This window comes from Pelobates fuscus, chromosome 1 (assembly GCF_036172605.1).
Source record: "Pelobates fuscus isolate aPelFus1 chromosome 1, aPelFus1.pri, whole genome shotgun sequence".
Taxonomy (NCBI): Eukaryota; Metazoa; Chordata; class Amphibia; order Anura; family Pelobatidae; genus Pelobates; species Pelobates fuscus.
Window position 1 is genome coordinate 281,737,467 of NC_086317.1, and position 13,047 is coordinate 281,750,513.

At 39.7% G+C, this 13,047-nt stretch overlaps 1 protein-coding gene across 2 annotated transcripts in view; it reads right to left on the reverse strand.

Moving 5' to 3' along the window:
* The window catches only part of KSR1 (kinase suppressor of ras 1), a 206,408-nt gene that overhangs the window by 125,225 nt on the left and 68,136 nt on the right, over positions 1 to 13,047 (reverse strand). For both annotated transcript variants that reach the window (XM_063457442.1, XM_063457443.1), the window contains exon 2: positions 966 to 1,106. In XM_063457442.1, the coding sequence (XP_063313512.1) occupies positions 966 to 1,106 (141 nt within the window). The remainder of the gene's footprint in view (positions 1 to 965; positions 1,107 to 13,047) is intronic.

The following is a 13,047-nucleotide window of genomic DNA, read 5'->3' on the forward strand; positions in this document are numbered from 1 at the left end:
ACTATAGGCACCCAGACCACTTCAGTTTAATGAAGTGGTCTGGGTGTCAGGTCCAGCTGGGATTTACCCTTTTTCTATAAACATAGCAGTTTCAGAGAATCCTCCTGCAAGAGAGAGGATCATTATGTCTGTAGCCAGCAATAATGGTCATGGTGGCTGGAGTAACCCTTTAAAGCTTTTCACCCTAAATTACTATGTAATGTTGTTGTTATTAAAGGAACAGTGCAACACTAACAATACATGTATTATCTATAATGTTAGTGTGTTTCGTGTGCTATTTGGTGTCATAGGTTCACTGCACAACATACTTGCTGAATTCCTTACAATCTACTATGGAATGCCCTAGTTAGTATGTATATGCCCTCAATCCATCTAGCAAATTTTGTGGTTATTACTTTGAGACTCTTATCTTTTACGCTTGTGGGCCTGACTTTTAGCAGACATCACATGTAATAAAAAAAAAACAGTGCGCAGAAATACAAACGCATATATCTCATAAATACGGAGATCACCATCTAGAATGGTGAGAAAGATACCGCTGCCAAGGGTTATGTAACTATATTTATAGTGAATGTGACAAAATAAACAACAGATAACAAGTATAAGTAAAAGGGGAAATATTTAAGCTGGAAGACCTATGCAAAAAACGTACTGATAATCAGACGAAACAGGGATAGGAGTAAAAAAATTATCACACACAGTTTTTACATGTGCAAACATAGGTTGCTTTTTATGTGGTTATTATAAATATTTTAATGCACATCAGCTATACAAGTCTCAAACATTTATACATTTTTGGAAGATATTCAGGAAAGTGCAAGAAGAATATAGAGATACTATTTGAACTACCAGCTATATTTGAACTGGATTCAAACAAGTTCCATCTGAATTCTTCCTGAAGGGTATATGATAAACTACATGTGTCAAATGGAATAAAAACACAAGCAATGGAAAAGTACACTTACCTGTATAACCTCATTCCTCACACTGACAGTGTGCAGCCAGTCGCTGATTCTTGGATAGCTGTTTATCACTGCGGACCGCTCAACTTGAGGCACGTGAAGCTTGCATTGAAGCTGTTTGCTTATGTAGTTCATCAACTTTGCCTGCAATAGTTACACAGTAATAGTTTACAATCTAGTACTATGAATTAACATTAATTATTATAAGTGAACTCCCTATTCACACAGAAGCAGTTTAAGAGGTAACAGCCAAAAAAGGCCTTTAAAACTAAGGCTGCCTTACAAATTATTCATATGCACATACACACATACTTTGAACAAAATAAGTTGTCCCAGATAAAGTAGCTCTGAAATTTTTGTTTCCTCTGTACTAGCAAAATGCCGTGCTGAATACGCAAATAAATATAGACAGGAAAAACTTCACTTTCAAACCAAATTCCTGCAGGTCCCTTAGCAATATATTGACGTTTTGAAATTTAGAAAGAGAGTTTCAGGGTACCAATTTTGTAAGCCTCCATAGAGAGCTATTTGCAGTAGTTATAGTACTATGAGAGCCCCATCCTCTACAATAAAGAAACACTTGATATCATGTGTACTATCCAATCTTCAATTAGCTAAACTGTCTTTTGAATATAACTACAGGATGGCTTTAATTAGAAGAATTGTATGAGTGTATATATTTACATCATGTTAAAATGATTCTATATTGGGATGACTCTTTCCAAAACCTATGTTGCATCTCATACATCTCAAAAGGCTGTGATAAAATTTGGAAAACTTGGATTCATGACAAACAAAATAAAATAAGAAGAGTAAGGGAAAAGCATCAATGAGCCATGTGTTACACATATCCCTTACACTACATCCATGCCCAGGGTTGCAAAATTACCATAGTTGCGGAATCGATCAGTTTTACAGGTTATGGGTTATGACAGTGGTTCCCAAACTCTTTAGGTTCAAGGCGCCCTTAATATTTCAATATTTTTCCAAGGCGCCCCCAAGTAAAAAAGTCTAGATTGTATACATGTACAGCGCTGCGGCATATACTGGGCCTCTGTTCTGCAGAAATGTTTCCTTGTCAAGGGCAGATACAGGATCTAATCTTGGGAGGGGCACTGTTAGATTATTTAACGAAACAATCCAGGCACAATAACCACTACAGCACTCTGAAATGGTTATGGTGCAAGGAGTGCCATGGTGCCCTCCCAGGGTCTACCGGGATAGAGGCTATAATAGGGGATAGTTGTAGCAATGTGAGTGTGTGAGGGTGCAATGTGTGTGGGGTTAAGTCTGTGTGTACGGGGGTGAATTGTGTTTGTAAAGGATGTAGTGTATGTGTGTGTGAGGGGTGCAATGTGTGTGTGTGTGTGTGTTTGAAGGGTGCAGTGTGTGTGTGTGATGGATACAGTGTGCGTGAGGGATACAGTGTGTGTGTGAAGGGTGCAGTGTGTTGGTATTGAGGGGTACAGTGTATGTGTGTGGGGGCATTGTGTATAAGGTGTTTCGGGGACAGTGTGTATCAGGAACAGTGTGTGTATGGCGGGCAGTGTGTGTGAGGGGTACAGTGTGTGTGTGTGTATGGGGGCAATATGTCTGTGTATGGGGGGAATTATTGTAGGTCTGTGGGGATAGGAGGGTAGATTAACAAATATAAGCTTTTTTTTAAATTAAATAATTTAAAAAATATATATTTTAATATCCCTCCTCCCTTCTTACCTTTGCCTGGGAGGGGAGACCATACAAGGCAATCCCTGGTGGTCCGGTGGTGAAGCCCTGGTGGTCCATGTGGTGAGAGTGAACTCTAGCAGCTCCTGAGGCTAGAGTTCACTCTCGCGAGATTTGGAGGGTTGCCATGGTAAGCGACAGAGCTGCAGGTTAGAGCTCCCCTGGGTCCTCTCTCCCTCCCCTGCCAAATGCCAGCATTACAGTGCTAGCGGGCCGGTGAGGGAGATCTCTGATCTCCCCTCAGGTCCTGCAGAGCCGGCAGGGTTGAGCAAGGCACCGGGGAAACACTTGGCCTTGCCACTGTGCACACAGTTTGGGAATCACTGGGTTATGACATGAAAGTGCTTCCTGGCAGTAAGAAATCAGTTAATCTAAGCTTGGATACCAAAGGAACCACCATGACTAATTGTTTTCACACAGGAGCAGACAAATATATCATGCTAATCAAGCCCTGCCCAAAAGAATACATAATTAGTAAGTGTTCTCTAGAAAGAGTGCAATCTAGGAAACCGGCTTATGACAAACCGTTTCCATATGATTTCCACAACACATAATGCATCCACAAGAAATCTAACAAACAATAAAGCACACTTTTCTTTAAAATGATTTCCTCTAAAGAAAACCTGATGACAGAGTAATCTTCATGTACAATCATGAAAGGACCAGAATGTACACGTGTCTTCTTGACATTGTTATGTGTGAATCCTATCCTAGACAGTGAGGTCAGAAGCTGCGCCATCTGTAGGTGTTTTGACACTTCCCATTTGGGGAGATCAGAGGATCTCCTTGACCAGATTTGTATTTGCTTAAAGGGATTCTGTAGCGCCAGGAAACAAAGCCGTTTTCCTGGCACTATAGAATCCTACAGAACCCCCCTCCCTCAGCGCTGAAGGGGTTAAAACCCCTTCATTAACTTACTTGAATCCAGCGCCGATGTCCCTCGGCACTGGGTCAGGCTCCGCCCCCGCTCCTCCCCCGCTGTGGTCGCACTCACATTAGGATTTCACCATAGGAAAGTATTATGCAATGCTTTCATATGGGGAAAAAATCTGACGCTGGAGGTCCTCATGCAGAGCGTGAGGATGTCCAGCGTCACATCAGGAAGCCCTCTAGTGGCTGTCTGGTAGACAGCCACTAGAGGTGGAGTTACCCCAGGATAGTAATGATTGCAGTTTCTCAATAACACATGGTACATGGGACATTGAACATTGCACCCAGAACACTTGAATGAGTTGAAGTGGTCTGGGTGCCTGCAGTGTCCCTTTAAAAACATGTAATACAACTGTAATGAAATGACATACAGTTGGTTGAGAAGGATACATATTACTACATAGTATTGCCCACACAGAGTGCTGCTGTCTTCTTGTTTATTCCTGTATTTCTGCTCAAGTAAGAGAGAGCTAGGCTAGGAACCATCCAGCTCTGTAGGACAAAAGGCAGCCTGTGTAAATAAGGATGAAGGCCTGTTTCTAGTGCATGTGCAACTTGAGAGCACTCTTTTTAATAAGTGGGATGTCAACCGGCAAATTAGTTGGTACATACTATAAATGCATTTCATTGGTAAGAATTATAAAGTGCAGCATTTCTCTTGAGTAAAGGAATACAATATGGAGTTTAAGTATAAAGATTACAGAATTGATTTGTTTAATGTTACCAAAGGTTTTTTTGTGTGCATGTTTTTAATGTATAAAATGGAACCTCAAAGATTTACACATTTAAGCTTATTTAAGAAAAGCCTACCAATGTGATTTTAAATTTCATCAGAAATTTAAAAAAAGCAATTATACAACTATTTATTTTTATTATATTTTAAATTCAGAGCACCAAAGATCTACTCAGGGAAACAACACAGTCATTACAGATGCAGAAGGGAATTACCGTATTTTTCGCTCCATAAGACGCACCACACCATAAGACCGCTGCAGGTCCACTCCAAATTATACCCATACGTCCGCCCACGTAAGTAACGACGTCGGCGTGCACATGACATCACGCGGGAGACGCGCGCACACGTTTTGGGGTCAAAGGCCGTTTTCGGCAAATCAAAAATATAAAGCACTTATTTAAGCTCAAATTTACTTTTCCTCATTGCCCTGTCGTGGTTTTCCTAGTGGTTGTCCAAGAGTGTGTTCCTGAGCGTTTATTTCTGGTATTTGACTTTGGCTTCGTTTGACTTCCCTGTATTCTAGTATCCTTGACTTCTGGCGTTCCCTTATCGTTGTGTCTCATTCTGTAACCCCGACCTCAGCAAGTATTCTGACTATTCTTTGGTGCGTTAAGTCAGGCCATTCTAAAGCCCGTTATTACGTTACCTTTTAGTCCTAGGTGTGACACAATTCTACGTGCTGAATCAATTAGTAAGCCTGACAGCTCCGTAACATGTCAGTCACTGCATGGCGTATATGCTCCTACTACTCCTGTGTTATTAGATATTGGTGCGGTGTAAGTGACAAGGATCTACACCTATAAGTGGAGCGCTCAAACACAGATAAATCTTTGTTGAAAACAAGCACTTCCGCCAACCAACGCTGCCCACCAATGAAAAAATAGACAAATAAAGGCGTTAACATCATTAACCTATTAAAGGTACACACACACACACACATTATGTGAAATTGAATCTGATTGGACAGAATGAACTTAACTCATTAAAGGGGAAGACCCAGATGACATTTAAAATGGAGGATTCAGAGGACTAACATTACAGCTGACTGAAGAAGCTCTATTTGAGAGTGAAACGCGTATTGGCCATTTTTAAAGGACTTTTATTTGAGGACTTTTATCATCTTTGTTTTTATGTTTATTTTAAACCAATAAATTCACCATTTTCATTCAAAACCTCATCCAAGTCCTTTTTGGAGCCTCCAAGGAATCCTCACAGGGGAAGTGCCATCCCCATTCACATTGGCACAAAACCTACACACCTAGAGCCGGGATTCGTAGGCTCAGGACCAGGTGAGCACCCCATTTATTGAACACATACCTGTGTCATTTATCACCATAAGTCTACACATTGGTCTGCTTTCTTCCCTTTTTTTCGTGTTCCTGAGAAATTCTTCAAGCCGAAGTAGGGGGGTGGTGCTACCATAACAGCACACAAGCCTTGATACGGAGCCAGTGTTTTCTATATACAGGCTCCTTGAAATGTGAGTGTAATATTCAGCACGATATCATTATAATCACTGTGAAGCCATTTTTCAGTACCATCTACACTATATTGTATTTTCTGTATTTTACTTTGACATGTACCCCATATTTTACCATTGAATGAGACTACGTTTTGGTAAGATTTATCTGTGTTTGAGCGCTCCACTTATAGGTGTAGGTCCTTGTCACTTACACCGCACCAATATCTACTACATTTATTCAGTGGAATAGAGGATATTTCCACACCAGTGTATTGAGCTGTCTGTAAATCACTTTCTGACTTTTTTGAGCACTTTTGTTATACACACTCCTCTGTAAAAAGAGGCAACCTTTGATTGGTACTCCTGTGTTATGTCCAAACCATGCAGTGTGGGATTTGAACTACAGGATAGCGGCAATGTTTTATAGCATCATATAAACATTATCCTCTGTAACACTCTTTGGTAATTCAGAACTGCACGTCCTACTATATAGACTACTCTGGTGTTTTGGCTGAAATACAATTTTCAAAATGCTGCTCCCTCCCTTTTGCATCGCTACAAATACCGTAAGCAATATTGATATAGTGCTGATTCTGGCATCACTGCTGAAGGAATGCCCAAATATAAGATCAATAAGGCTTGAAAGAAGATAGCACAATGGGAAAGAGAGGCAACAGAAGTCAACAATATGAACTTTTGTATATTTATATAAAAAAAAAAACCTCAAAAGGTTGTTAGAGATACATTTGATTTTTAAATGAATATTTGCTTAAATATCTTGGCTCACAATTCTGTTGCAAGTGACACTCTAAAAAAAAACAAAAAAAAAAAACAATAAAATAATTCCTTATATGGTTATTTACTCAGGTACCAGATCACATAGTAATGGCATGGACAATAAAAGCAAGAAGTGGTTAAGAAAACTCCTAAAGGAACAAATCGTTGATTATCATTGGCTTCCAGGCAATACTTCAATGCCACTTTGAGTTAAGAGAGGGACATGCACTCGCCATTGGGGTTGGATACGAGCAGTACCACATTAATGGGCCCATTTTGTCCCTTGATTACAAATGCAATTTTAGAAAATATATCTATTTTTATTATAATTTGCCAGTGGCAGTAGTTGTGGAAAGCCCAATGGCATGCTGTCACCCTGGTTATCTCATGTTGAATGGACATACAGTACTTATGAAACTGAAAATGACTACACAGACAAAGTAACAATTAAAGCTTTACAGGGAACTAATTCCTTCTCATTTACCGTATATGAAAGGAAAAACGAATTCTGATGAAAATCAGCAATTAGTTACTGCCTTTCCCTTTTAAAATATTTACCTAATGTATGAACACCATTAATTGTTAAACTAATATTATCTTCCCAGAGCTGCAGGTGATTCTCACAGGGTTTAAACCTGGTTACGTCACTACAACAGACCTGCTAAATTAAGAGATCAGGAGATTATGGCTACTAAGAGATGGTGAATATGTAACAAGGTATGCTTAGAATTATCAGGAGACAATTTAAAAACCTGTTGACTAGCCTAACATTTCTAAAACTAGAATGGCCAGTTGTAATTCTGTTTTACATAGGCAAAGGAAATGGTTAAGTCTGTCTATTATGATACACATTCAATCCTGCAAAGATAATTATATCTGTTTTTCCATAACTCAGAACTCCACCTCTGTGGCATTTACAAAAAAGTCTCCATGGAAACTAAGCTTTTATTTGGTCTAAATCATTAATATCCTACACACTGAAAATACAATTTGCAGTTTCTTTAAACAACTACAAGTTAACCCTCAAAGGTAAAGGAGGAGAGTACTGCTGACCAATCATGTCATAATACATACTACTACTTAAAGACTTTGAGTTTGACATGCTTTACACCTTTCCAGAGTAAAATGCCTTATTTAGCACTATGGATAAGTCTCCCCTCCATGTGCAGTACAACCCGCATATAAAAGCCTATTATTTACCTGGAATCCAGCGTGTGGAGCAAAGCTCCAAGCGCTGATCTTCCACGCCCACTGCAACATCAATGGGGCCTCACAAGGTCCAATCACAGTTTGGACGGCTCAGAGCGCATGCACATGCTTACAGGGTGGCGAGGGAAGGAAGTAGAGGAAAGGAGGGTTTAAAAAAATGCAAAACATTATTTTTTTTTAAATGTAAAAACTGAAAATTAGGTTAAGTGGAAATCTGAATATATTTACCAATCAAGCTCTCTCTTCTGACAAAAATATACAATAGTTGGAATATTCAAAAAAATATGTACAAGGTCACCCCTGTGAGATTCCCACTTCCAGCACTTCTTTCTATCCTCTAGAATGTAAGCTTATTGAGAAGGGCCCTCCACCTCTCTGTTCCAGTACATCCAGTTGTCTGATTAAAATTATATGTCTGTTAGTCCACCCACTGTACAGGGCTATGGAATCTGACGGCGCTATATAAATAATAAAAAAATAATAAATTGAGGAGCAAATCTATTAATTCCCAGAGGCGTCATGTACCATCTTGTCAGTATTTTAAACACTTGCTCTTGGAATTTAACTGCCTTTTATAAATTTAAAGCATTTATTCCATTCCTGAGGATCTAAGGCAAGCATGTCAAACTCGCGGCCCACAAGGAACATCTTTGCGAGCCGCGAGTACATGCTCGGTGTTATAGCAGAGTAGGCACCTGCATTCTCCACATCGCAGGTACTTACTCTGCTAAAACTTACCCAGCCGGGGAGGAGGGTGAGCAAGGGAGCTCAGTGTTCCTGCTCCTCACTGCACACTCGCGTGCGTGCCATTTGTAGTGAAGCCGGGCGCTGGAATATTACTTCATATTCCAGCACCCGGCATCACTAAACCGCATGAGGGAGCAGTGAGGAGCAGATAGGTAGGGAGCAATAAAGTAAAGTGTGTGTGTGTGTGTGTGTGTATGTCAGTGTGTGTATGTGGGTCAGTGTTGCATTGGCTGCGACTGAACAGTGGAGTACCTGGAGGTGCATGGAGGCACGCAACACCACGTCACATTCTGACGTGACATCAACGTGCTCCAGCTTTACAGGGTTTCAAGAAGTAGCGGGAGGATCAGATTTGGCACAGGGTGCGGACAATAGTGTGCACACTTCCTTTCAGTCCCGCCGGAAACCGGAACATGAAATTAAAGTTCCTGTACCGCGGTGCAAGCTGTGAAGCCGGCCCACGCTTCAGGACAGGTAAGTAATTATGGGAGGGGAAGTACACTATGGGAGGGGAGGGGGAAGTACACTATGGGAGGGGAGGGGAGGGGAGAGAGGGGGGAAGTACACTATGGGAGGGGAGGGGAGGGGGGAAGTACACTATGGGAGGGGAGGGGTGGAGAATACTATGGGAGGGGGTGGAGAATACTATGGGAGGGTGGGGAGAATACTATGGGAGGGGAGGGGGAAAATACTATGGGAGGGGAGGGGGAGAATACTATGGGAGGGGGGGAGAATACTATGGGAGGGGAGGGGGGAGAATACTATGGGAGGGGAGGGGGGAGAATACTATGGGAGGGGAGGGGGAGAATACTATGGGAGGGGAGGGGGAGAATACTATGGGAGGGGAGGGGGAGAATACTATGGGAGAGGAGGGGGGAGAATACTATGGGAGAGGAGGGGGGAGAATACTATGGGAGAGGAGGGGGGAGAATACTATGGGAGGGGGGGGGAGAATACTATGGGGGGGGAGAATACTATGGGAGGGGAGGGGAGAATACTATGGGAGGGGGGAGAATACTATGGGAGGGGAGGGGGGGGAGAATACTATGGGAGGGGAGGGGGGGAGAATACTATGGGAGGGGAGGGGGGGAGAATACTATGGGAGGGGGGGAACACTATGGGATGAGGGGGGAATACTATGGGATGAGGGGGGGGAATACTATGGGAGGGGGGGAAATTTCCTGGAATTTCTTTCTAAAAATGAGGTGCGTGTTATACGCCGGTGCGTGTTATACACCGATAAATACGGTAATTGTTTGTCATCTTTTTTTTTTTTTTGTATATATATGCACGGTGACTTTTGCTTGTTTAGAATAACTATTCCTTTATTAAGTTCTTCCTTTGTCTGGTAAAGATTCACGTTAATTAGACCAATTTATTATATAAATGAGACCAATTTATTAGTATTTTGAAATTGCATAGATATTGTGCTAAATTGTATTTGGTGGGTTTTTATTCTAATTTACTTGGAGAACCTAGGCACCCCATTTACAAATTGTTTTGGTGGTGGCAGCGTACTAAAATAAGAATATTTACATTATCATAATTAAGGGTGGGTGGTGTTAAAAGGGATTCTTATAATTATTTAACTAGTGCAGACAAATAGTAAATGTTAAGCCTTTCATCACAGAAAACTGTCATCATAAATAACCAGTTGACCTGGTCAAGTGCTTTCTCAGCATCAGTAAAAAAAAAAAAAAAAAGAATCGCTGAGTGGAGGGTACTATGGTGGCTAAATAAATAGCATTTAAGGTTTTAATCACATTTTCTCTTGTTTCCCTATTTTTGATAAAACCCGACTGGCCAGTATGGATCAAATTGCGGAAAAATATGTTTTAAACTAATTGCCAACATTTTTGTCAAGATTTTCAAGTCTAAGTTGGGGAGGGAAATTGGTAGCTACTTCAATCGGCTTTGTTTTTCCCCTTTTTAAGTATTAATGTTATTTTTGCTTCTTGCGAGCTTCTTCCAAGAGTTTCTCCTTTAAGTATCAAGTTTATCATTTCTGCTAATGGAAGGACTAGTTATGATATGAAGGTTCTATAGTAATTTGTTGTAGAACCATCTGGCCTGGGGCTTTTGCCCAATGGAATTGATAGAACTATTTGCTTCCCTTCCTCCTCAGATACTGGTCTATCCAACATCTCCCTCTGTTCTTCTGAGAAAGAGACTAAAGGTTTTTCTTTTATATATTAGGCCATTTTATACACTATTATCTTCCTCGGTGCAGTTAGGATGGCGATCACATAACTCACTATAATAAACCCGGAAGACCTCAGCAATATCTTTAGTAGTAGGGTAAAATTTGCCAATATTATCCTTGATTTTAGGAATGCATATTTTTCTGTATTGTTTTTGTAGTTCCTCAGCTAAATGTCTACCTTATTTATTTGCATATGAAAAGGTTTTAGTCTAAGTCTGGGATATAAACATCTTGTAGGTCATCAAACCATTTAATCAGGATTTTAAAATTTCAATCTCACAAAAAAACTTCAATTGAGATTGTCTCTAGGTTTTCTTCTAGTCCGCAGATTTCGGTTACAGTATCTACCAGCTCTTTCTTTATTTTCTAAATGTTCCTTATTTATTAAGGTATACACTTATTACCACTTTATGAGCCTACCAAAAAATTACTTTATTGGTATCTAGATTATCGTTTCCTGAGGAACAAAACTTTATGCCATTCCCAATATCTTCCACATCGTGGAAATTATCTAGAAGATTATTATTTAGTTTCCAATGAAATAGTTTATACAAGTCAGTCACTAGTTCCAGGCTACCCAAAACTGAATATATAACCAATTCCAAATTGTGGCGAGATATCAGGATCAAGTCTATTCTAGTATATTTTTGATGCATGTGAAAAACGTAAAGTCCTTGATCTAAATATTGTTGAACTCCAATATAAGATAATGCATCAATGGCATCTGGTTCCAAATATTTTAAATAAAATTAATCCTAATAATTCAAAGTTATGTTGGAGATGTTATCGTGCAGAGGGTAGTTCTAAGCATATTTGGTGGGACTGTGCATTGATCAGACCTGTATAGTGTATGGTAATCAAATACATTTCTTACTCTCGTATTCTTCCTGGCTCCATAATGACTTCAGACGTTTTGGGTGCATCACTCCAGTCTGGAACTACTCTATCAGATAGGTTCAATTTGACCAAAAAAGGTTGCAGGTCATTAAATAAGGGTATACCACAGGCCATCTTTAAAAACTATAAAACAAAAGAGGAATCTCCACGGTAGGTCAATTTCTTGTTTTGGAGCACTTTAGTTATGAGCCGTATATTCCTTCTGGCTTGGAGAGTTGCTGGTGCTATATCTTTGAACAAGGAAATAGAGGAGCCTGCTAGCTTTATTCGGTTCATATTTCTGTATTTTCTGAGTATTTACATTTTTTTTCCCAGAAAATTATGAATATGACAGATCACATCCCTTGAAGAAGTAATGACGGTAGTAGTTGGTTTTAATATTATATGTGTCCAATCCAGTTTAATGTCATGACTTGACCTGTAGGCTTAGCATTAGAAGAGCTTTATTTTGTTCAATTAATTTTAAATTAAGAGCATCAATTGCAGTTGCTGCTTTAACAGCGTCCTCTACCAATGTAGTCACTCTATCTATTGTCTACTTCTTTCAAATCCTCTTTGTATATCAAAAGTTCATCCAGAATACTCTGGAGTGTTGTAACAATTATTGATGTAATATCCTCTTTTGAGAGAAGGTTCTTAATGAGTTCTTGCAGATCAATTGGTTGAGTAACATTTTGCATATCCTTGGATGTTGTTTCTGGAGAGATATCACTGCCTGGGATTGTAGGAGAGAGGCGTTGAACTTTAAAAAATTGTACTTGTATCTGCTTAATTTTCTTCAAAATGTATATGTTCTTTTAGGGCCTCGCCCTCTTGGTAAAGTTGTACTTACCCTGTATATGGTCTTCTAGGGCCTCTTGGTAAAGTTGTACTTACCATGTATATGGTCTTCTAGGGCCTCTTGTGAGTCACTGATATCCATATACATACCAAAGAAGTCATTTTTTCTTCTTCTTTAGTTTGAGGGTTTTTGTGTATTTGTCTTACAGCTGAGGCCAGCTCGTGAATGTTTCTCAGGTGTTTAATGAAGAAGCTAATGGTAAAAAAGCAGGGTTTGTACATCAACTAGCAACACAAAATGCCTCCGATAGCAATCAAGAGTTAAGCCTTGGCGGTAAAAAGAAAAAAAAGCTTGTTTCACCAATTGATAAAATATGGGATTTAAAAAATTAGCAACTAGAGCAATTGCCTTTGACAATAGACAATAAATCACCCTTAGTAAAAAGGAATTGTCTTCTTTATTTAATTTTGCCAAACAGTAATCCCAGCAAAATGTAAATAAACAAAAAAAAGGCTAAACATACACCTCATATTTCACAGCTTAGCAGATATTAATGAAATCACGTCTACTAAATTCCCAAGACAAACAGTTTATATACAGCAAAACGGGATCCTTGTC